Source organism: Exophiala xenobiotica (assembly GCF_000835505.1).
Source record: "Exophiala xenobiotica strain CBS 118157 unplaced genomic scaffold supercont1.5, whole genome shotgun sequence".
In the NCBI taxonomy this organism is placed as follows: Eukaryota; Fungi; Ascomycota; class Eurotiomycetes; order Chaetothyriales; family Herpotrichiellaceae; genus Exophiala; species Exophiala xenobiotica.
In genome coordinates, this window is record NW_013562490.1 from 2,185,587 (window position 1) to 2,208,280 (window position 22,694).

The window sequence follows — 22,694 nt, forward strand, 5'->3', positions numbered from 1 at the left end:
ACGGCTTCAAATTCTCTCCATTGTGGTAGCCTTTCTCGATTGCAACCTAGACACAAGCTGCACTTTTGAAAACCGATTGTCACTACCGAGGTCTCATTTGGTGTCGTTAGTCTCGCGTACCGAGTTTTCGTGATCATGCCTCCGGAAAATGTCGAGCTAGACGGACTCAGCGAATCATCCTCGTTGTCCGACCCTTTGGACCCAACAAACGATGAGGGATGGGAAGACGTCGAACAAGACGAAGAGTCGATCACCGTCGTCTCGCTTTTTGACGAGAAGACCTTTCCCGACGCTACGGGCATGCTGACTTACTGCCGAGACAGCTATGGTTTTGATATCTGGAAGCTAAGGCAAGACTTTGGTAAATCTTCTACGTCGTCCACGAAAAAACCTGCACTCGACCATGCTAATGCGTCCTTTCTTTGACAGGTCTTGATTTTCTCGACCTCGTCAAATTAGTAAATTATGTCCGGTCAGAGGTCAAAGCGGGCAACACCCATCCTGACGTATCCACGAAATCAGTTTTCGAGGACGACAAATTCCTCAAGCCTGTCCTAGAGGACGACGCTCTGCTGTACAGTATGGACGACGTCTTCGGAGATGATGCCGGCGCAGGACCGGCCAGCGAAGTCGAGCAACTCCGCGAACAGCTCGCCACGTTGCAGTCCCAGTTCGAGGCATATAGGGAGCAAGTACAGAACGCCATGCTGGAGCGGCTTGAAGGGCAGGACGCACTACCCGGTCCAAGCACTGCTCGGGCGAAGGCGCCGGCCCAGGCTAGCACTATCGTGGACGAACTCGATAAAGACTACTTCAAATCTTACTCATACAACTCGATCCACGAGTCCATGATCAAAGACCGCATCCGGACCGACGCGTATCGGGACTTCATCTACGACAACAAGTCGCTGTTCAAAGACAAGGTTGTCCTGGACGTTGGCTGCGGCACGGGCATACTGTCCATGTTCTGCGCGAAAGCGGGCGCCCGACTCGTCATTGCAGTCGACAATTCGGACATCATCGACAAGGCCCGCGAGAATGTGTACCATAACAACCTGCAAGACACGGTCAAATGTCTACGGGGCAAGATCGAGGAGGTCACGGTCCCTGTGGATCAAGTCGACATCATCGTGAGCGAGTGGATGGGATATTGCCTCCTGTACGAATCGATGCTGGACTCGGTCCTGTATGCGCGCGACAAGTATCTGGCGCCAGATGGACTGATGGTGCCGTCGCACGCGACGCTACGAATCGCCCCGCTTGCAGACTCGGAGTTGAAAGCGGCGCACATCGATTTCTGGCGCGACGTCTACGGCTTTGACATGACCGCCATGCTGGAGCGGGCGCACGAGGAAGTCATTGCTCGCATTGCGGACAAGGACGAACTTGCGGCGGAGAGCGTTTCGTTTCTGGAGCTGGATCTGCATAAGACCAAGGTCGGCGATTTGACGTTCAGCAAACCATTCACCATGAAGTGGAAGGACGGGGCTAGATTGCTGGAAGGATTTGTCGTCTGGTTCGACATCATTTTCGCCACGGACAAGGCGCAGAGTACTAGTACTATCGGAGCAGGCATGACTGCGGCCGAGGCAAAGGACAAAGGGCTCGTCGCATTCTCGACCGGTCCGTATTCCGAAGCGACGCATTGGCAGCAGGGCATTTTCTTGATCAAAGACCCCGGGCGAGCCGACGAATTTGCGCCGGGAGACGAGATCAGTGGCCAGATCACATATGTGAAGAGAGAAGGACAGGAGAGGGCATTGGAGATTGAGATCTCATGGGGCAAATCTGAGCAAAGCCAGACCAGGAAGCAGATGTGGGTGCTTGAGTGAAAACCGGTCATCAAACCGGTCTTGGAGATAAAAATGTGTACTGTTAGCAGGTAGATGAACTCCCTCCAGAGCAGCTTGCGTGGCCTACCTATGAATACCGGGCCGGTCTTGAAGGTCATGACTTAATGCCGGCATCCGTACTCGTACATACAAACTCAAGTCGTGATATTGGCTTGTCCTGCATATGCAAGACTAGCGGACTTTGTGCTTTGTAACCCGTAGTCTCTTGCTAGGCTACAGCAATTCGATGATTGACGTCCATTCGCGTGACTCTGAGAATTCGGTGAATGAACCTGTCCGATCGGCCGAGTCGCGTCGCCAAAGGTTCATCACCTTATAGCCGCCCTACTCCGTACCTACCCAGGCAGCCAGGTACTTAGTACACCAAACGTCAACTTCACAGCTCTCAACCTCGTCTTCTCCCCTCCTTCCCGCAGGCCTGGAGACCGATCTCGAAGTTCCATCATTGACCCAAAGAAGTCTACTGTCCAGCTGTGCTTGCCCCGCGAGTTTCCGAGGGCCATTTGCAACTCCCCCACGGGCTTTATTACGGATTTGATTTGCTTATTACTACTACTGACTCTCGATTCATTGCAATTTACAAAATGTCTTCTTCCGAGGAGCACAAAGGGAAGAAAACTACTCCAATCGAGATGTACCAAGCAGACCTGAAGAGCATCCCCTCGGACGTCTCAGCCTTGCTATCAAGCTACTCCGGCATCCCCGTCGACCAGCAAAAGGCGCATATCACGCAAGTCCGCGACCAGGCGTACAAAACTCATCCGTACCCGTGCCTCGGACGCTGGCGGTTTTTGGAGCTCGACCTAGCCAACCATCCGCTTTATCGCAGCGACGTCCTCCCTCCACTGGCAAAGCAACAGAAGGCCGAGCAGGCCGAGACGTGGGTGTTCCTCGACTTGGGGACTTGTCTGGGCCAAGATGTCCGCAAGCTGATCTTCGACGGAGCGGACGTTTCGCGCTTGTACGGCGCGGATCTCAAGCCTGAATTTATCAATATGGGATATGCACTGTTTCGGGACGAGGACAAATTCCCGCGTGACCATTTTATCGCGCCCGCGGATGTTTTTGACTTGTCTACGGAGACTGAGCTCAGCAGGAAATGTGACGGCAAAGTAGGGATCCTGCATGTATCTGCCGTGTTCCACCTGTTCGACCTGGCGCAGCAGAAGATCATGGCGGAGCGGTGCTTACGATTGCTTGACCCCAGGAGGAAGAGGGTGCTGCTTTGTGGTGGACAGGTTGGGAATGTGAACCCCAGTGAATTTCCCCGAGCAAGTGGTCGGGGTACGAGGTTCCGGCACAACGAGGAAAGCTGGAGACAGTTATGGGAGGAAGCTGTAGGAGGCAATGATGACTGGAAGGGCAAGATACAAGGCGTAGAAGTGGGTTGTATAATGGAGGAGCATGTCTTCAGCGAGGAAATGGCTGCGCCTGGCGGTCAAGATGAAGGAGAGAGGAACAATACTCAGAGACAGATCGGAAGAGTTGAAGAGGGCTTCAGATGGATGAAGTGGTGGGTTTGGGTCAATTTTACCGATCCTTGGAAGCCATGAAAGACGGATGGGGGACGCAGCGCGAGACTGTATGTGTGTAACCGGTATGGCTCCTCAGCTGCTACTGAAACCCCTGACGAGTGCAATTCGAACGAGGTACTCTCGCAATGTTACTATGTACTGAAGCCGCAGCTGTCACATCTCTTCTCTGTCAGTTTGATGGCGAGACCCTTCTCTTTAGAGTCACCCAATATCAACTTGAGGGACCTCTAACTCAGGCAATTGAAACCCTTCGACAAACGAGGTGTGACTTGCTTCAGTCCGGCAGTGTGGTGGCTCTCTTCGGAGGATCGGTGCTTTATGGACGGCTCTTGACGAGAAAGGTGGAACAAGGCAGTCTTTCGCGGCCTTCACTGTGTACTGGGTGAGCAGCAAATAAATGATGAAGTATGTTGACGAAGAGAAAAGCAATGACTGCGGTGAATTCACAACTGCGCCCCATGATACATGCCGCTTTTAACTCGCATCCCAATTGCGTCTCCATCTTGCGAACCTCAATCAATGTCAATGGTGGTCAAGCTTTGCCCTCGCGACCATCCCTGCAGTCTTACTGCCCTTATCTGCTTGATGTTTGTTTACGGTGGTGCGAGTAGCTGCCTGCGGCGGACCGGATCATGATTCTCGGCCCCAATGAGCAGCCAGGCATTGCCGCCACGGCCTGAAACACGCTATGCTGGCATTCAAACCTGGCAAAAGCTGGGGGCCAAATCAGACCTTGGACCATGCAATTTGTGAGGGCCACTGCAAGGCATACTCACTGATGGAGGCGTCCAGATTCGAGCCGTCGGTACGGCGTACAGCCAAGCTCGAGGCTGTCGCGGGTGGTCAGCAACCCGATTTCTTTTCGATTCTGTTTCTCAACTTCGATTGAAATATTGTGCCAGTTCCTTTGCCAAATGTCACAATGACACCCCGTGGATACCAAGGCATGAACCATCCGAAGCAGAGCATGGCCCATTCGATCGACCTACCCGCTGAGAACGATGAGCATCCTCCATACGTCCCGAAGGAGCACATGAACAGACCACGATGGCGCACAGCACTATGGTTGCTACTAGCTCATGGCCTACCAGCTGCTGTATCATGCCTTCTCATTGCTCTTAACGCTGCTGATATGCGCTGGCGATCTTCCATGGTTGGCGGCACCAGCGAAATACTGAGCGTTCTTCAAGTGGCCTCGAAGGCTCAGGAAGTGCTTGCCATCTTCAGCATATCTCAAATCGTTCTTTTCTGGCTGATCCATTGGCTCGTAAAAGGTGACGGGATCCCATTCGGCGTATTCGTTGGCGCCTTATCCCTGGCTGTCGGCGCCAGTCCGTTTTCAAAAGGTGTTTGGACCTCGTTAGCTCTCTCGCTCACGAAAACTCGTCTTATCCCAGTTTGCCTCTTGGTCATTGGCGCAACGTTCCTCAGTCTCGTTATTGGTCCTGCAACAGCTGTCATGTTAATTCCCCGGCTCGACTGGTGGCCGGACCACAACATTTTCCGCATCTATTCGCTATCCGCGGAACGGTTTGAGCCTCTCCAGGACAGCATGTACATCCCCACGAACATCTTTCCCACAGAATTGCTCCAGAATGTCGTCCCGGGCGACTACTGTTCAGACCCGTCTCTAGACCGGAATGGCTCTTGTCCTTATGCGGGCTTCGCATACCTGTCTCCAATGTTCTCTGATGTACGCGATGTCAACACCACCATCGACTCTGCAGAGCTGGACTTAGGACGTCGCATGATTAGGACGGACGGCTTCGGGGGCACCGAATATACTTGTGCCTCAATGTGGACGAGCCCGCGCCTGATCAACGACTATATGTCCTTGAAATACGACGATGGACATTTGGGAGCCTCATCTATTGAAGCGAGTGTACGTGCATCTGCACCATTGACCCCGATCGTGGACGTCATCTGCAGCAATTCAACCCCAGCAACTGAGTATCAAAGAAATCTGTCGTTCATGGGCAATTTCCTGTCGAATGCGAACCCATCCTTCAGCGGTTCTTCCTTTGTTGAAGACGTTGCATGGCAACTGGATCTCAGAGACACTTGGAATGAGACCACCCTGAACGATTCTTCTGATTATCTGCTGAAGTGGCGCGATGATGTTTGGCCCAATCGCAATGTGCTCGTTGGACTGATTCTCTCGCCGGGCGAGGGCGACGCAACTCCGAACGTCACAGTCTGTGCAATCAACGCCAAATATGTGCCGGCAAAGCTCTGGTATACTTCGACGCAAAATGCGATCTCTTCCAATTTCACCTGGACCTTCCAACTCACACCAGGCGGCTATCTGGGTTATGGGTATCAAGCTGACAAGATGTTGCCACACACGCAAATCACCATTGATAAGTCGTGGGCCAACATACTCAATGCAAATGGCGTTCTGGTCCAGTTGATCGCTAGCGCGATGGCTGACGCAAATCACAGCAGCTATGACACCGATACGACGAACGCAGTCACCGCGAAATCCAATCTTGTTATTCCACATCGACAGATGGCAGCGCTAGGAGCCGGGGTCCTTGATGGCATAGCGCGCGTAGGCATTGAATACAGTATTGCACCCAGTTTCAGTGGGTCAACCGCATGGTCCAACAAGACAGTCCTCGTTTGCCACAAGGATAAGTGGTGCTCCCAAGGACCGCTCACGGCTGGGGCAATCTTGAACGCTACGCACGACGAATTTATGGCACAGAATCCTTATTGGCTCTCGGATTCGGTACCCTCGGGCTATGCAGATGGCAGGAATGACACACCTATCATGCGCTCCTTTGCCATGCCTGTGGATGCCGACCAAAAATGGACGCAAATTGCCTTTCCTGTAAAGAATTATACCTATGGATGGGGGTTCAACTCCACCATGGTGAAGTTGGCGGCGGCTGTTGTGGCCTGGTACATCTTCGTCACGCTTGTGCATTGTAGCCTGGCGCTTTTCTTTCGAGAGTCTGAAGTCGGTGTCGGCTTGAAGGGTCTCGGCAATACACTTGCACTTGCCTGGGGAAGCAGACCGCCGATTCCGCCAAAAGACGAAGCAAAGCAACCCTCATCATCTAAGTCGTCGAGGGCTCTGGGCAAGGGTAAAACACGCGAGGATGGTTGGTTGCAGAGGATCCGCACATTTGAGGCAACACCATCTGGGCAAGGCGGCAGAATTGTAGGATGGCAAAGGGGTGTTGGCTTGAGGGCAAGATGGAACGCTGTCAACACACATGCAGACGATGATGACGATGGCAGACAGGTTGCCGAAGTTGATATGATTGTTGTGCCGGGATGATCCTGGAGGGCAAGAAGGATGGGACTCCCGTTGCGTTGAGGTTCTTATGGCTGGTCGTTAGGTCTGTATTCACCAGCCGTTGTCTCGAGATCGTGACGCCTAAGCGGACTACACCTCCTGTGCATGGACTCAGACAATGCTCTCTCCTACTGGGACTTGGTACAATCTTGCTGCATGATACTCAACACAAAAGGAGCAGTTTCCAACCACAGCTCAGCCGGCGCAGCAAGGAATAGCGTCACCACATTGACGGCCTATCCGGCGCCGCACTATGGAGGAACTCGGTACAGAGTGGCAATTTCGGACCAGGACAAGGGAAGCTGAACATCTGACCCAGGTCAACATGCAAGACGCGTCTGATGATATTGATGGATGAGTTGGTCCGAACGCACATGGCAAGTCTTTCCACCGACCTTGCACTTGACCTTTTCAGGCAGCACTGCGCGCAGGGAATATCCAATGCACGACAATCCAAGAAGTCCTTGCGGTTCAGGTGGACAGAGTCGAGAGAAGAATAAATCGCTCATTTACGAAGAGTCGTGGCATCCTCAAGCAGCTGGAGCTGCCTTTAGTCGCCTTTCTGTGGTGATGCCTTCACCAAAGCCTCCTTATTGGCAAACACTTGCCTCTTTGCAACAACGACATTGCAGGGCCATAACCTGCGCAACGACCTCATTATCCCTGTCGACGTTGCCACCAGCGGTCGTATTACTGCAAGGTAATGCAGAAATTTTCCAGCCTCAAGACATCTACTGCCCACATGACACAATCCAACTTGTGCATATCGATATGAATTCCTAACACCGTGCAACTGCGCATGATATCACGCCTGGCATACCCGGAGGTCTTTAATGCTTCCTGACATTCACCCCATTTCATTTTGTTGCTCAAAGTTTTCCAAGTTTGATGCCCGTTGGGAGAGGTCGAAAAAACAGGTAAGGCTGAAGTTCGTGTTCATCCGACTTCTGGTGGTGCTTGCGCTCGCAGAACACGAGACCCCCAGAACGAGCTCGTATTAAACTAGTACTGCAGGTTACTCAACCTAAGCCTATGTCCTGTTCGTTGGATGCCTGGCCACTTTTTACTATATTATTGTGCCACCCTTCCTTCCTGCTCGACTTGTGGTGCTATAGGTGCTTTCGTCCTCGGTTTTCTTTCAGCTCCAATTTGTCACAATATCGCCGCAAGTCTATGGCCCCAACGACTTCGCAGGGGAACGGGCAAGACCCAAGGTATACTCCAGCGGCACATGCGCTCACCGACCTACCGGTGAGTAATGCCGGCCGTGTTCCAAATGGAACTGGGGTCCACAGAGGGCCAGAAAGGCTACCACCACAACAGGGAGGTCCTGCGAGCGATGCTGTGGGAGCGCCAGCAGGAGCGCGACAACCGGGGACGCAACAACCGGGGACGCAACAACCGGGGACGCAACAACCGGGGACGCAACAACCGGGGACGCAACAACCGGGAGGGCCAGGGGGCTGGCAAAGGCTTCTACTGCAAGAGCTAAGACAAACACCACCACTCAGGTTTGGTTTGGTGCAAATCTCAAAAGTACAAGCTGACTGCCAACAGAATCCTCGCGATTGGGCTAGCACTAAGCTGTGCTATTTGGGGTAGTATGTTGTACCAGATATATGATATCGATGACTATTCCCGCCACAATGCGGTATATGAAGGTGTCAGCTGGGTTCTCATCTTCACGGGCACGTTGCTCCTCTTGACGCTGCCCGTCTTTTGGCCGGTTGGTGGCTGGTGGCAGAGGCGTAGAGACTGGATGGGCAAGATTGTGATAAATCCAGCGAGTAAGAATTGACGTGGGAGCAATGTATACGAGGCTGCTGACGATATCCAGGCCGCTACGTCATTGCTCTTTTGAACGTCCTTTTCTGCTTTCTCTTCATGGTCCTCTATTTCCGAATCAGCGCAGTGCACCAATACGACAACACAAAGTGGGAGTTCGATGTGGGCTACAATGAGACACTACACCTTCCATCATTCGCATTCGCCGCAGGGGATTACAACGATGCAGCTCTTGCTAAAGTACTGGCCCATCAGCCAAGATGCGACTTTCCGCGCTACAAGGATGAGACTTGCCCACAACCTGCATTTAACACCACGAACCAGAACCTTGACATAGCTTCTCTCGCCTTTGGTAATTTGACAGCCTACGTATTCGACCCACGACAGCTGCTAGAGGCCAGCTCGACTGTCAACGACATTTCCGATCGCTTACGCCTGCAGATCGACGTCAACTGTGAGTGACAGGAGCTTCGTGAATGTTCGGGCTCTGCTGATGCTTTGTCATGACAATAGCTCGGAGGTTGAGCACGGGTATACCAACACCTTCCTACTTAGCCCGTACATCTTCGTCGCCGTCTACGACCCACGCATAGACCTGTCAAAGGCGGTCTCCTGCGGCTTGGTCACTTTTGCGAGAGTCCCAGCATTGGCCTCGAATTTGTTTACGCTCTCGGCCTCAATGATATCCGACCCTCGGAAGTATGTTTCTTCTGCTGTTGACGACGACGATTGCCACCGATTCTATGTGGACACGCTGTCTATGAAGCATCCACCGTATACGTCTTACTCGTTCGGTCTCGGGTCGACAATGATATCGGATCAAACTTACTGTGACAGATACGCCTATCCGAACAACGCCACATGCATGACCGAGGCAATCTTGCGATACGACACTAAGATTGTGACAAGCATGAAAACTCAACCTGGACTTAGTCGGACCACGATTCTGCTCAATGAAGGCGCTGTGGTTGGCGCAGTACAATTCTTCATGTTTTTCATCGGTATGCTTACGCTGTAGGGCGGAGAAGACGGTGACACGGTATGGTTCCTCAAAGGGATTGTGTCTGATCTGTAGCACATAATGCCGACAACCACTTAGGACTGGGAAGCGGCAACTGGATTAATGCAAATGGTTCGATTCGTCTCTTCGCCCTATGCATTCTGACGCCGGAAGCAACGAAGAAGTCTGAGGCAAAAGGACAATTTCCACGCAGTCATTGGGTGCCGACTCGTGTTCCGCATTCGAGATGGCAATTGGGATGTGATCAACCGCCGAAGGGAAGCCATAGAATCTTCACTTGGCTGTAGGCAACCTGGCTTCTAAGATCCCACTACTCGCTCCTTCCAACCGATGCGATTTTACAAACTCGAGACCAGCAGCTTCGAAGACCTTCTTGAAATCAGCCTCGGCTCGCTCCTTGCCGGCCATGTTGAAGATCACCATGTCCATGGTGGCATTCGGGATATCGGCGGGGCCAGCGATCTTGCTTGGGAAAAACAAATCAGCTGTAAGAATGACAGAGTCAGGTGCCATGGCGGGCACAATCTGCTTGAGGATGTCGATGCACACAGGGTCGGAGTAATCGTGCATGATCCAGCGGAAGAAATATGCTTTCGCGCCTAATTCCAAACCAGCAGTCAGCTTCGCTACAGCACGTTGAGTTGACGTTCGAGTCACGATCACGTACCTTTGACGGGTTGCGGCGTGAAGAAGTCGTGTGCCATCACCTTGACCTCTTTCGGCAGCTCTTGTTCGACCTGTTCCACGACCTCGGGAAGATCCTGGAGGACGAACTTGTGCGCCGGGAGATCGGGGTGAGCCTGCAGGATCCGCATGATGGAGCGTCCGTTTCCTCCGCCTACATCCACCAGCACGGGTCGATCAGCCTCGGTGGTGTTCAGGGCACTGAAGTTATAGAATCCTGTCAAGGGGACCGAGGCGCTTGCGAATCCAATGCCGGCTTGGAAAGCTTTGAACCGCGCAGGGTTTTGGGCCATGATTTCCCAGATCGTCGTGCCTTCTTGGCCGGCTTTCCAAGCATACGGGCTGTAACGTTGGTCAACAGGCTCTTTCCAGCCCTTTTCGTCAAAATATAGGTGGATGTTGTCGATATTTAGGAAACTTTCGTCGTAGATGAGCTGGAAATATAGACCTGGCCCCGGCATGGCAGCATATGCACGTGAGAATTTGGTATGGGCATATTGGCCGTCGGGCAGCTGCCGAACAAAGCCAGTACATACGAGCATTCGCAGAAGTCGTTCTGGGACAAGTATCAGTGTCAGCTGCAGAGAGGCGAAAAACAGGGACATGCAGCGCTGACCGAGGACTGCCTCCTGACATTTCGTTGCTTCAGCCAGGTCACTCAATGATATTGATCCTTGGGGTGGGATATGTTGAAAGGCCTTGATGTGCAGTAATGCCCGGGTTGCCACAAGCTCCATTGCCTGTGAAAGTCGGTATTTGAATGAGTACTACTCAGTATATTTGCCTTTATTTTGGCAACTCACCTGGCCGATCTGCTTGAAGCCCATGTCGGAGGGATCCGTCAAAGAAGCGATAAGCTCCTGTGCTTGACCAATTAGCCTCATCCTGGAACCGTGGCCCTCTGGCGATGCATCATAGCTGCTGGCAGCATCGCTGAGTGCTTTGATCTGCTTTTGAACTTCATCGGCCGAAGGAAAGATGGAGGAAGCCATTGACTTAAGATACCCGGTCGATTTTTGCGCCGACAGAAAATCGGCACAGTGGAAAATGTCAAGAAACGCAGAGTAAGTAACAATGACTAGGTGAATCGGCTGTGTTATCGTTGGTCCAGCTGGTTTGAAGGCTTGTCGCCAAGATAGAAGTCCATCAACCACGTTAGGTAACAGGTTAGTTCACAGTACTTCCTAGGGGACCTCCGTACGGAGTATCAAGGACCTCTTTCTGGAAGGGCACAGTACCTGGGTGCCTCGTGCGCCATGGCTCAAGCCTTCGACAAGCCCATCTTCGATTCTTTGGAGCTACAGTTGAAAGCTCGAGCCAACCATGCGTCTTGAAGTTAGCTCGCACGCGCGTGGTGGTCCATTCAAGACTCAAGTGCTATGGCTGGACAAACTCTCGCTCGATAGCGTGGAAAATGGACAACCCCCTCGTCGACCTTGTCGACTCGCGGCGGGAGAAGTATACGAGGACCTACCTATCTTGCCAACAGTTTTGCCCGGGTTTGAAAAGAAAAAAGCCAGAACGCCTGATCGTGGTTTCGTCGTCACTCTGTACACCTACCCGGTAGTCGAAGACCAATTTGTCCTTAGAGATCGTCATGAGCATAAGTAGGTACCTGAGGTGGACGACGCTAGGGGGCGAGGTGGCTGCAGATTGACATTCTCAACATTGGGGGGCAGCCCTCGGCAACCCACCTTGTCCCCCTCTCGTACGTCTTCCATGCGTGTCGTGCTTAGCTGGCACCACTCAATCATCTTGATGCTGCCCAGGAACACCACGCCGTTGGGCGGTTTGGCCCTTTCCGAGCCGGCAGTCTTCTAGCTCGTCTGGCGCCCACCAGCTAATCTTCCAGTCATGCTTTCCCTGTTTCGACCCGTTCACGAATCTTAAACTGCCGCGGGAAGAACATATGGTATCGTTAGGCGAGAGTGACAAAAATCCAGCACTCCTGAACTTCGATCTTTGCTCTTCTTCCTTCCGCGTCCTCGACCTTCCTACAATGTGTCAACAAATGGCTTCCCGTGATGAATCGATTGAGGCGGATTACAATTTTGACGACGAAGGCTATGCAGAATCCACAAACACGAGCTATGTCACCTCGATAGCGTCCGACATCCGAAGGGGCATCGAAGAAAATGGGCGGACCTACCCCGCCTACGGCCAGCACCAGTATGGGATGCCCATCGACGAGCGCGAGCAGGACCGAAATGATCTACAACACTGCAAATTCGTGCTCGTACTCAACGACCATTTATTCCTGTCGCCTATCGATGACGAGCCCCAGCATATTCTGGATCTAGGCACAGGTACCGGCATCTGGGCGATCGATGTGGCCGATAAGTACCCAACAGCAGAAGTTCTGGGTGTCGACATAGCTCCGATTCAGCCCACTTTTATGCCACCCAATTGCCGCTTCGAACTGGACGACATCGAAAATGAATGGCTATATCGCAAGGACCACTTCGATCTCATTCATGCTCGCGAGCTGATGCTGGCCGTCCGCGACTGGGACCAATTAATCAAGCAAGCGTACGATCATCTCAAACCGGGCGGCTATCTTGAATTGAGCCAGTCGGTGCCAGATCCTGGCTGCGACGATGGCTCCCTTCCTGACGACAGCGCGTACCGACAGATGACTGCGTATTTTATTGAGATCGGCGAACGGCTGGGCGCATCCGTCCATGCGGCGAAACTTTTCAAGCAGAAGATGGAGCAGGCCGGCTTTGAAGACGTGGTGGAGAAGCGATTCAAGATCCCCTGCAGCGCATGGCCCAAGAATCCACGCCTCAAGAAGATAGGCATGTTTGAGGCTGCACATGTAGACGCTGGAGCTGAGGCGCTACTCCTTCGCGGCATGACTCAGGCACTAGGCAAGAGCAGGGAGGAAGCACAGGTACAAATTGGATTTCTCCATCGTGATTTCTTCCTGGTGATGCTGACTATGGTCGCAGGTCTTTTTCGCCGAAGTCCGGAAAGAGATCAGAAACCCCAGAATGCATGCATACATATGGTTGTGAGTATTTTCCTCGAGTACCACACTGACCAGAAATTGACCGAATCAAGCTACGACGTACATGGCAGAAAACCGCATAGAAGAAGAACTTTCGAAGCAGCTGAAGGTTGAGAAGGTGAGCCACCAGGCTTTCTCGACGCTCAACATGCTGAAGAAAGGCGTCGAGCAATCCCGGAGCAGCGAACACTTTCTCAAACAGTCGCCCTCAAAGGACGATATCTTCAAGCTTGTCCAGGACCGGCAAGATATGAATGCATCCAAGGGCTCAGCTCTGTGTCCGGTCGCTGAGGTCTACGAGATGACTTACAGCTTCCTCTCTCCGATCGCCGTCAGATCCAGCCAGTTACGGTCGTCCAGTCACATGTGGATAATTTTCTCCGAATTACGGTGCAACACCGTCCTAAAGAGACGCGTGACTCGAAGATGACGATGTCTCTGATCGGAAGCTCTTGTGCACAAACCGAGAGGAGTGCGCATAGAGCACCGCTAACGCGATGTTCTGCGCAAGTGGTAAGCGATGGCTCAGCGAATGACTCCTCCCGTCTTTATTGCTGGGGTGCTCGAGCTGCGCTCGGAGAGTGCTGGGTTTCTGCCATTCTCTGGCAGGGCAAAATGGAGTGCGCATTGTTGTGCCATGGCATCGTCGGAGAATCCCTGCCATTGAAGTATACTCCTGGATGATTGTCGAGCTCCCGGAATCCAGACTCTTCCCGCCGGCATCAACAGGTTTGACAAGGGATTTGAAGTGCAGATGGACTTCGGCTCGTGATTGGAAGCTGCGCCATTCGGTCTGGCTCGATTAATACCGTTGATCTTCTCCCCGCTGCGAATGCCAGCCCGAGCGACAGGCAGGGAACCTGAACATTGTGTCATGGCTGGTCATGGAATTGTTGGATCATGTCGCTCAAGCTGGTCGACGCCTCTCAACCGCAGACTAGCATCAAAGAGATCAGAAGGTCGCGTCCATCATGGCGCGGCATGTTATGGAGAAGGAAGCGGCCAGACATTCCATCTTATTCAGAGTCGATGATCATGGAAGTTCCCTGATCCATTATGTCGCGGCAGTGATGGCTCCGCAATGCCTGGCGCTTGCTGTTGCGGTACGGGAGGGATCTTGCCCCGCAGACCAGAAGGCGAAGCATTCGCAAGAAAACACGGCTGGTGCTGCTGATGAATCGTGGCACCGCATTGGAAGCCTGTCACTATCCACACTCCCTACTAGTATAGTAACAATGGAGATAATCGAGCGCAATATGGAGCTGATACTAGTATCACCAGAATCTATGTATATGTACCAGTACACCTGACTCAGGCGTCGGATGTGACGAGCAGCGCTGACATACAGATGTGGAACTAAGGTAGGCTGGAATACAATTCTACGAAACATGGATGAGGTCGAGTCAGTGATTCGTTGCACGCTGGTGGAGAGCTGCCCTCAGAATGACTTGATTCTATGTGAGCTCGGCGGTACGAAGACGTGGCTAACTAATGTACTGTAGGATTTACCCCGTACTGTGGGCACCGATTGCCGGTTCACTCTTGTTTTCAGGGGTTCCATGGCTGTGTAGGCATCGACGTGGCCGGAATCTTGTCGAAATGCCCACGTAGGCTTAGTAGGTATGGGAGCTTGCTGGTGGCGGCACACTGCAAAGGATGTTGAGCGTACTCAGTAACTGTGCGCCACAACACGCACGCAGCAACAAAGGACCACGCTCGTGCTGTAGGCACAGCCTGCTTCCACTAAGATAGGGGATCTCTGGGCCTCGGGAATTGCGGCATGCCCCTGGCTGAGGCTCCTGGATTTTGAGTTCAAGCGCTGGACTGTTCCCCGTTGTGCTTTCTTCCCATTATTGAAGGTCGCCATAGCGAGTAATGAATATCAGAATGAGGAAGGAGGGAGCTGGAAACCCCCTACTACTCGCACGTGCTCGACATAGCCACTGGGCAGCAAGGCCAGATTACCGTGTTACACAACCTACGTAGTAAAGTGGTTCGGACATTCGAAAAGCCTACCACCAAAACCCGGGATAGGAACGCCCGTCGACAGGAGATGCTGGTGGGGCATGGCCGTGTACATACACAGTAGTGACAGTACATCCTCAAAAGGTGCAGCCGCGTTCATGCATCTGGAGATGGGTGGGTTTACTCCCAGCAACGGGAATCTTGCCGGGGTGTACGGAGTCCTCCGTATCAATAATGAAAGGAAGAGCTGCTTGACCCTTAGGGAAGAGGAAAGTCCGTACTCCGTACTGTCTCTCTCGAAATGTTCCACCACCGAAAGGGGAACATTCATTGCGGAAATGTGTCGTCGAGATGAGTCCATGACAATGCAAAGGTCGGACATGCTCCGCTGTACGCCCGTCACGGCGCGTGCAACCCAGTACTGCCGGAAGCAATCAGCAGGTATGTACCGGCGTGAAAGGATCATGGATCAAGGCTGCGGTGCCACTGGGTGCGTACTTACAGGACCGTGCACACCCGTGAGTGCTTACGAGTAGAAGTGAGAAGTGTTGCCCAGTCCCGAGAGTCCCCCAACCCAATACGAGCGTAATGACTCCATCAGAACTCCAACTTGCATCGCCATGATGCGTAGTTCCCCGAACTCCCCTCCTTCTCGCTTACTCGATATAGGCAATTCCCCCACGGAGGCAACTGTGGAGGGGGGGGACGTTTGGACAGTCACTGACAGTACTCACGTGGATACTGGTACTGACCCCGTAAGCCCTTACGGGGGGTAAAAGGTATGTACCTTTGCGTTGTACCCTCCACAAGATGGGCCATGGAGCGTGCATGTGAAATGAAAGCCCCACGCTCACGCCGGCTGGTCCATTCTCCCAATCCAACATAGTCTAACTTCGGTACTCCGTTACTACCTGCGAGGTTAGCCAGTCACTGCCAGTAAAAGGTATCGGAATGGGCGACGAAGTTTCACACAAAATGAAATGCCGAGAACCATTCGCCAGCCGCGTCGTTGGGACCTTTCTTGCTTTCAAATCATATTCCGACGACCGGTTGGCAGTTGCGACTTGGTTGTTAGGTTTTTAATGACTGGGAACAACAGGGAACGCTGGGAACGCTGGCAACAGTAAATAATCTTCCTCCTCGAACTCGCCCATTCCCTGCCCTCAGACGTTCAGACGTTGGTGTGGGAGAAGTCTGTTCTGCACACTCGGATCAATACTAGCAGATCTTTGCCCGCCCCAGTCAGTCAGTCAGTTCTCGAAAACGACACTGAAGCACAAGGATAAGCACAAGCACCAAAGCGCAACAATGGGTGCTATGGTGCATCTCCAGAACTCGGCACCGAGCGCCAGCAAGATCGCCATCGGATTGGCACTCTTTGGTGTCATCGCCGTCATAGTCGACTATGTACGCATGCTTATCTTGAGGAGTAAAATGGTACGTCGCAGTACACACACACTCTCCCTGCCCTCTGATGTGTATTTTGTTTTATTATGACATTACGGAGTATTTTTGGCTCACATCGCATCCTTCACTCTGTCCAGCCGCCAGGCCCTCTCCCGTGGCCGATCATAGGAAACACGTTCCAACTGCCGGACGTCAAGCCATGGGTATATTTCGAGGAACTGGCCAAGAAGTACGAGACGCCCGTGATCACGTACTGGATCGGACGGAACCCGACGGTCTGGATCTGCAACGCGTGGGCTGCGTCCGAGATGCTGGACAAGCGAGCTTCGATCTACTCGTCACGGCCGCGCATGGTCGTGTTCGGCGAACTCAGCATGGGCCAGAACAACATTGTGTCCATGTACTACGGCGACCGGTGGCGGTTGCACCGCAAATTGACGCACATGGGCGTCGGCTTGCAGCATGTCCGGAGTTACAGCGGCTTCCAGAACAATGAGAGCAAGGTCGTCGCCTACGAGATCCTCCAGAACCCTAAAGACTATGTCATGGCGTTTGAACGGTACGCCGCGTCGGTCGTGAGTATCATCGGTTTCAACCGGCGGATCAGCAGTAAGGAAGACCCAATCATCACCGAGGTTATAGCCGTGATGCAGAAGGCCGCCGAGTTGAATGTGCCGGGGAAGACCTTCCCCATGCTGATGGAGACGTTCCCCTGTAAGTTTCCAAATATCCAGACGGCTCGAGCCGCGAAAGTTCAAGTCGCTTGAGGAATGCATGTGAGTGAGTCAAAGGCTGACCATGAAACAAAAGGGCTGTCAAAGTTCCCTAACTGGATGGCGCCGTGGAAACATGGTCTCGGCGTCAAGGGACGTGGTCGATCGTTCTACTATGCGCTTGCCGATGAGGCCGCGAACAAAGAGAACCATGGCAACTGCTACGCGAAGAAGATCTTTGACGAGGCGCCCAAGTACGGGCTGAACGAACTGGAAATCGCCTCGTTGAACGGCAACCTCTTTGGAGCAGGGAGTGACACCTCCAGCTCGACGCTGGTGACTTTCGTACTGGCGTGCTGTGCGTTCCCCGAGGTGCTGCCCAAAGCCTGGGAAGAGCTCGATCGAGTTGTCGGTGCATACCGGAGTCCAGGGCTGGATGACGATCTGCCGTACGTGCGGGCATTTGTTAAGGAGGTTTTCAGATGGCGGTCCGTCGCAATCATTGGTGGCCAGCCCCATGCTCCAATCCAGGATGATGTGTACAAGGTGAGCACCTTGGATCCCCCGTTGAGTGCATACGTTAGGCTTCGAGAGGCCGTTCTCTGACGAATTTTCTTTTTTTTTTTGCAGGGTTGGTACATTCCCAAGAACACTTGGGTTCAAGGCAATGTCTGGGCCATCCATCGGAATGAGAAGGATTTCCCGGAGCCTGATCGGTTTTGTCCCGAACGATTCTTCGAAGATCACCCCCTCCACCGTCCATTCCCCAATGAGAAGGGCTATATGACATTTGGCTGGGGCCGGCGAGTCTGCAGTGGTCAAGGATTGGCCGAACAGGGCACTTTCTTGACCGTCGCACGGCTGCTGTGGGCTTTCAATATCCAGAAAGCCCTGGACAAGAACGGCAATGAGATCCCCGTGGACATTTTCCGTTACACGTAAGGATAACTATTGGGCACCTGATGTTGTGCCAAGCTGCATATGAATTTGGCTGACTTGTTTTGTACAGGAACGGCCTCAACATGCGTCCCGAGCCTTTCGAATGTCGCATCACACCTCGATCGCCTGAGATCCAAGAGACGATAGAACGGGAAGGTAAGCAAGCGCTGGAGGAGTTGTCGCAGTTTGAAGGGGAAAGCAAGTATCGCATGAGCACTTTTTATTTGGAGAATAAGATTTGAGGTGCCGATTGGGGGTCGAGGGGGTGAGCATACCCCGGTATTCTCGATTACTGTACCTAGGTAGGTATGTAGAGAAGGCAAGGCAGGCATGAGCGACAGCATTTTGGCATCTGGCGATAGGAGAAGATAGAGTGTGGTTGCAACAACAGCATCAATTACCACTATCATTGCCCTAAGGGAGCCTGTAACACCCTACCAGGTGCACCCCAATGTGCTCCTCGATCTTCAGCGCGAGCTTTACCTCTTGTCTTCAGGTGAAGGCATCGAGTTCGATTGCCCGGACAGCAACTTAACGCTGTACCTCGATGCCACAATTTTTAACAATGTCAGCCTCCAGGCATGGGGCAACACTGTTGGAGTGTTCAACATGATATACTTCACAGATGACTTTTTCGCTGGTTGTGCAATGCCCGTACCACACCAACTTTGGAGGCTGCTATTGATGGTTGAAAGTGTTGCTTGTTGATGTATCGTTGCTCGTGAACATCTGATTTGTGCTCATGCGAGAAATGGTTCCTCGCCCTAGGTCAATTTCGCTGTCTCCTTGATGCACAGACGAGTTAGGCTGGTGGGTTTGCTCGTACTTTCGGGGTTGCTCCTGTGGAAACAACACTTGGACTGGTTGCTCTCACGTTCGGCTCAGCCTCATCTAATATTTTTCGGTGCTCGTTGTGTCATGTCCCTTCAATTTCTCACCCCCTAAAACTGCTCTCTTTGACATTATCTGGGGTATCCTCGAGAATCTTGCCGGATCCAAGGAGCAATCGTTATTTGCCGAATTGTCAGACTCGTCAGAATCGTCACCACCATCATTCTGCGGGAGTGGTTCGCTGCCAGCAAACCGACGCCGGATGTTCTCAACATGTAAATCAGTCTGTGTTTCCTCGAGCATCGATGCGCTGTCTTTTTCTGCGTCACGTGTCTTGATCTCTGGCTCTTTCATGCCCATCCCTTGCCGAGACAGTCCGCTTGCGAGAGTCCGACGCGGTTTTGCCGCCCATTTTCGTCTCAGGGGAAAGAGCCCGGACGGACGACTTGCGGGGACGCCTTCCTAGGACGCCTCACTGTGGTCAGCCGTGGAAGCTCTAGATGTCCTTCCTTTGTCAGATGTGGTGGTAGAGTCTGCCACGGACGCATCGTTATTGGTTGTGCCGGCTACCGTGTTAATACTGTCTCCAATAGAATGATTGGTCCCATTGAGCAAATTTCGAGGCACGAATTCTGGGGCATCAGCCTTGAGGGGGATTCTGGAACGCGAGCTTGATGATTCACGTTGCGGAGCATCCTTGGGCGATTTAGATCGAGACAACTTCCGACTCAGGGCACGAGCGAGGTGCTTCCCCTTCACCCTTCCACGATCCTCGTCGGCAGCATGCGAGGCTTGATGACTTGTGCGGTCTCGACTTGTACGGTCTCGGCTGCCCGGCCTTGGTGGCTCTTCCCCTTCGTGTGACTTCCCAGTATCCTCTTTTGCAGTTGTGTTCTCGAGGAGAGTTTGAGCATCTTCCCCATTGCTGCTAAGGTCATTGATCAAGCACGCAGCATCCTGCTTCTTGGGGGATCGCGATTGAGACCGGCCACCAACATCTGGAGCCTCTAGCTGCAGTTGGCTGGACCACAGCTCGTTGTAAGCACCCTTTTGCTTTATCAGCGTCTCATGTGTGCCAGATTCGGCCACGCAACCATCTTGAATGACGAGGATCTGGTCGGCATGCAAAATGGTCGACAGGCGATGCGCGATAACGAATGTAGTTTTGCCTACGCAAAGCTTCTGCAGACTCGTCTGAATCTGCTTTTCGGTGATGCTGTCAACACTACTTGTAGCCTCATCCAGTAACAGGATGTTGGACTTCTTCAGCATTGCCCTAGCTATCGCCAATCTCTGCAATTCTCCTCCAGACAGCTTGGTACCACGCTCGCCAATTTTCTCCTGGTAGCCGTTGGTGAAAGTCATGATCTTGTCATGGAGTGCAGCTGCTTTGCAGGCCTCGATAACCTCATCTTCGGTACACTCGAGGTCTGGATACTTCAGATTCTCCAGAATCGTCGTGTTGAAGACGGCCGGAGTCTGCGGTATGATGGCGATGTGGTTGCGGAAGCTTTCCATTTTCAAATGTCGTATGTTCTGGCCGTCGATGAGGATCCGGCCTTGGTCGACATCGTAAAATCGGAAGAGGAGCTTTAAGATAGTGCTTTTCCCGCCTCCTGTCCGACCAACTAATGCAACTGTCTGGCCTGGAGCAGCACGAAATGTGATACAGTCAGCCACCTTTCGTTTCGAGTCGTAGGAGAAAGAGACATTCTCGAATTCGACAGCCCCGTCGATGAAGGTGAACGGCTGTGGATCGGGCTCATCCTGCACGCGTGGGGATTTCTCCAGCAGGACCAGCAACTTCTCGGCGTTGACCATTTTCTGAGCAATTCTCGATAAGTTGGAAGCGAGGAGGTCCAGTGGATTCGTGAGTTGAGTCCAGTATGTGACCAAGATGACGAAATCACCCACTTTCTTCTGACCGTGACCGATCTGCAGAGCTGCGACACAACATGCGGCCACGAAGTTGATAGCCGGGATCGCGTAGCGCAGGCCTCTAGTCCATGTTTCATAGAAAAAAAGAGTCAAAGTAGCTGTTCGATAGGCGTCTCCTTTGTCCCGATAACGTTGCATTTCATACGCAATTCGGCCAAAGTGAGACACAGTAGACCAGTTCATAGTGGACTCTGTCAGTTGGTAGTGTTGTTCGTACCATGCATCGATCGAGTTTCGGTTGAGGTCGCGTTTCTTCGAGAGAGCCCTCAAGGTCAGCCAATAGAAGAAGACGGTGGTTGTTGTGACAATAAAGAGCATGTACGGCCCAAACAGTAAAGTGAGAACCACAGCCGCTGCACAGAAGTCGATCAAGGTCGGCAGTAACTGGAAAACGCAATCATTGAAGAAGTCGATCACATCCTGACCCTGATGCATTGTTTGCCAAATGAGCGAGGACTTTTTGGAGTCATGGAAGTCGGCAGATAAATTCATAATGTGATCGTAGGAGTTTCGATTTAGAAAAAGCGTCATGCTGGTAGTGATATGCCAGGATAGATATGATCGTATCATCGAAAGGCCAGCACCTGAAATTAAAAGCTTGAGAAGTCCGTACCTGGTGATTGCTGCCCATGGAATGTGCTGCTCTCCCAAGCCATCCACCACGGTACCGAGACTCAGCGGAAGGGCAACAATCACGATTCTTTCCGCAAAACTGCATACGAACATGCCGATCAGGAAAAGTCGGCTTTGGTGGGACCTGGGGTACATGAATGGCAAGAAGATCTTGAAAGATGCGAAGTATTGCCATTTTGGCCGCTTGCGGATCTCCAGTCGGTCTAGCTCGTCCTGGTCGGGTGTTTTTGGCTCCTTGTGGTCTCCATTTGCCTTGGACTGTGCAGCTTCTTCAGCCAGCAATGGCTGCGTCTCTTCATCGCTGCCGGTCTCTTTTCTCAAGAAGCCAGTGTAGGCCACAATGATACTGCCGAAAAGAATGGCAGTTGAGCTGATCCGAACGCCTTCCAAGATGCTGCTGCCGAGACGGATACTGTATGAACTTGATCGGTTGTCCAGCTGAAGCGCAAAAACAATGCTATGAGAGACCAGAAGTATGGCCCAGGCGCCATAATGAGGATAAGAGGCAGGTTTGGAGGCATCATCGAAGCCCAAAAGAAGAACGCTCCAGACCAAACTGAGGAACAGGGCGTACACGACGTCGGGATCGTTGGTCGACTCGGGCCGAGAATTTTTGATTGCAATAAATGCCTGTGCATACGACGACAAGGTCGCTAGGCAACTGAATCCGAGTTGAAAGTTGCGTAGTCGACGATGGATGGACGTCCGAGCCGCAGAGAATGAAGCATGGCAAGTGGCGATGATGTAGTAGGCGAGTGTCAAGGTTATGGCGATGTATTGTGCCAGCTTCAAACCGAAGATATGACCAGACATGCTATGGGAGACAGTGTTGTGAAGTTCTCGATGCTTGGAATAGTTGGGTGAGGAGGCGACGAGGAGGATTTAAGAAGGTGTGGCGTCCGACTAAGCTTTAGAGGAGGCTGAACATTAGCGTGGTTGCCTAACGAGAAGGACCAGGGGTGCGTGGCTCGTAGGGGAGGCTGATATATTGTCGCAACCGGTGAGTGTCTTACAGTGAGCGTCTTACAGACTTGGATGGGTGAGTCTTCAGGCTGGTGTGGCAAACAACGATGACC

The 22,694-nt window shown here is 52.5% G+C and overlaps 9 protein-coding genes across 9 annotated transcripts; 7 read left to right on the forward strand and 2 right to left on the reverse strand.

The window, feature by feature from the left end:
• The first annotated feature begins 29 nt into the window (after positions 1 to 29).
• On the forward strand, positions 30 to 1,936 carry PV05_08583 (uncharacterized protein). The gene is made up of 2 exons (XM_013458106.1): positions 30 to 361; positions 430 to 1,936. Exons 1-2 carry the CDS (start codon positions 136 to 138, stop codon positions 1,830 to 1,832), a joined length of 1,629 nt encoding a protein of 542 aa, XP_013313560.1. The 5' UTR covers positions 30 to 135; the 3' UTR covers positions 1,833 to 1,936.
• Positions 1,937 to 2,216: 280 nt separating this feature from the next.
• PV05_08584 (uncharacterized protein) lies at positions 2,217 to 3,621 on the forward strand. Its single transcript, XM_013458107.1, has one exon. It carries the CDS (start codon positions 2,438 to 2,440, stop codon positions 3,404 to 3,406), a length of 969 nt encoding a protein of 322 aa, XP_013313561.1. The 5' UTR covers positions 2,217 to 2,437; the 3' UTR covers positions 3,407 to 3,621.
• A 304-nt stretch (positions 3,622 to 3,925) lies between these two features.
• PV05_08585 (uncharacterized protein) lies at positions 3,926 to 7,427 on the forward strand. The gene has a single exon (XM_013458108.1). It carries the CDS (start codon positions 4,311 to 4,313, stop codon positions 6,672 to 6,674), a length of 2,364 nt encoding a protein of 787 aa, XP_013313562.1. The 5' UTR covers positions 3,926 to 4,310; the 3' UTR covers positions 6,675 to 7,427.
• Positions 7,428 to 7,865: 438 nt separating this feature from the next.
• PV05_08586 (uncharacterized protein) lies at positions 7,866 to 9,495 on the forward strand (the record flags this gene model as incomplete). The annotated part of the gene is made up of 4 exons (XM_013458109.1): positions 7,866 to 8,203; positions 8,250 to 8,479; positions 8,530 to 8,935; positions 8,991 to 9,495. The coding sequence occupies 4 exons, from the start codon at positions 7,866 to 7,868 to the stop codon at positions 9,493 to 9,495; spliced, it is 1,479 nt and encodes a 492-aa protein (XP_013313563.1).
• On the reverse strand, positions 9,475 to 11,418 carry PV05_08587 (uncharacterized protein). The gene is made up of 4 exons (XM_013458110.1): positions 10,986 to 11,418; positions 10,799 to 10,922; positions 10,166 to 10,738; positions 9,475 to 10,097 (listed from the first exon to the last, which is right to left on the reverse strand). Exons 1-4 carry the CDS (start codon positions 11,172 to 11,174, stop codon positions 9,772 to 9,774), a joined length of 1,212 nt encoding a protein of 403 aa, XP_013313564.1. The 5' UTR covers positions 11,175 to 11,418; the 3' UTR covers positions 9,475 to 9,771.
• A 775-nt stretch (positions 11,419 to 12,193) lies between these two features.
• On the forward strand, positions 12,194 to 13,306 carry PV05_08588 (uncharacterized protein; the record flags this gene model as incomplete). Its single annotated transcript, XM_013458111.1, has 3 exons — positions 12,194 to 13,075; positions 13,134 to 13,195; positions 13,246 to 13,306. 3 exons carry the CDS (start codon positions 12,194 to 12,196, stop codon positions 13,304 to 13,306), a joined length of 1,005 nt encoding a protein of 334 aa, XP_013313565.1.
• A 34-nt stretch (positions 13,307 to 13,340) lies between these two features.
• PV05_08589 (uncharacterized protein) lies at positions 13,341 to 13,622 on the forward strand (the record flags this gene model as incomplete). Its single annotated transcript, XM_013458112.1, has 1 exon — positions 13,341 to 13,622. The coding sequence occupies one exon, from the start codon at positions 13,341 to 13,343 to the stop codon at positions 13,620 to 13,622; it is 282 nt and encodes a 93-aa protein (XP_013313566.1).
• A 2,513-nt stretch (positions 13,623 to 16,135) lies between these two features.
• Positions 16,136 to 18,619, forward strand: PV05_08590 (uncharacterized protein). The gene is made up of 5 exons (XM_013458113.1): positions 16,136 to 16,594; positions 16,702 to 17,278; positions 17,375 to 17,823; positions 17,908 to 18,215; positions 18,287 to 18,619. The coding sequence occupies exons 1-5, from the start codon at positions 16,466 to 16,468 to the stop codon at positions 18,456 to 18,458; spliced, it is 1,635 nt and encodes a 544-aa protein (XP_013313567.1). The 5' UTR covers positions 16,136 to 16,465; the 3' UTR covers positions 18,459 to 18,619.
• Positions 18,607 to 22,643, reverse strand: PV05_08591 (uncharacterized protein). The gene is made up of 2 exons (XM_013458114.1): positions 22,632 to 22,643; positions 18,607 to 22,526 (listed from the first exon to the last, which is right to left on the reverse strand). Exon 2 carries the CDS (start codon positions 22,429 to 22,431, stop codon positions 19,510 to 19,512), a length of 2,922 nt encoding a protein of 973 aa, XP_013313568.1. The 5' UTR covers positions 22,432 to 22,526; positions 22,632 to 22,643; the 3' UTR covers positions 18,607 to 19,509.
• Positions 22,644 to 22,694: the final 51 nt, after the last annotated feature.

Coding starts and splice junctions, on each gene's coding strand:
- PV05_08591 (XM_013458114.1), bottom strand. CDS start 22,431: ATGTCTGGTCATATCTTCGGTTTGAAGCTGGCACAATACATCGCCATA.
- PV05_08584 (XM_013458107.1), top strand. CDS start 2,438: ATGTCTTCTTCCGAGGAGCACAAAGGGAAGAAAACTACTCCAATCGAG.
- PV05_08585 (XM_013458108.1), top strand. CDS start 4,311: ATGACACCCCGTGGATACCAAGGCATGAACCATCCGAAGCAGAGCATG.
- PV05_08587 (XM_013458110.1), bottom strand. CDS start 11,174: ATGGCTTCCTCCATCTTTCCTTCGGCCGATGAAGTTCAAAAGCAGATC. Junction 10,923..10,985: donor GCTTCAAGCAGATCGGCCAG/GTGAGTTGCCAA, acceptor CGACTTTCACAG/GCAATGGAGCTTGTGGCAAC. Junction 10,098..10,165: donor CACGCCGCAACCCGTCAAAG/GTACGTGATCGT, acceptor GTTTGGAATTAG/GCGCGAAAGCATATTTCTTC.
- PV05_08583 (XM_013458106.1), top strand. CDS start 136: ATGCCTCCGGAAAATGTCGAGCTAGACGGACTCAGCGAATCATCCTCG. Junction 362..429: donor GAAGCTAAGGCAAGACTTTG/GTAAATCTTCTA, acceptor TTTCTTTGACAG/GTCTTGATTTTCTCGACCTC.
- PV05_08590 (XM_013458113.1), top strand. CDS start 16,466: ATGGGTGCTATGGTGCATCTCCAGAACTCGGCACCGAGCGCCAGCAAG. Junction 17,279..17,374: donor GCTGATGGAGACGTTCCCCT/GTAAGTTTCCAA, acceptor ATGAAACAAAAG/GGCTGTCAAAGTTCCCTAAC. Junction 17,824..17,907: donor TCCAGGATGATGTGTACAAG/GTGAGCACCTTG, acceptor TTTTTTTTGCAG/GGTTGGTACATTCCCAAGAA.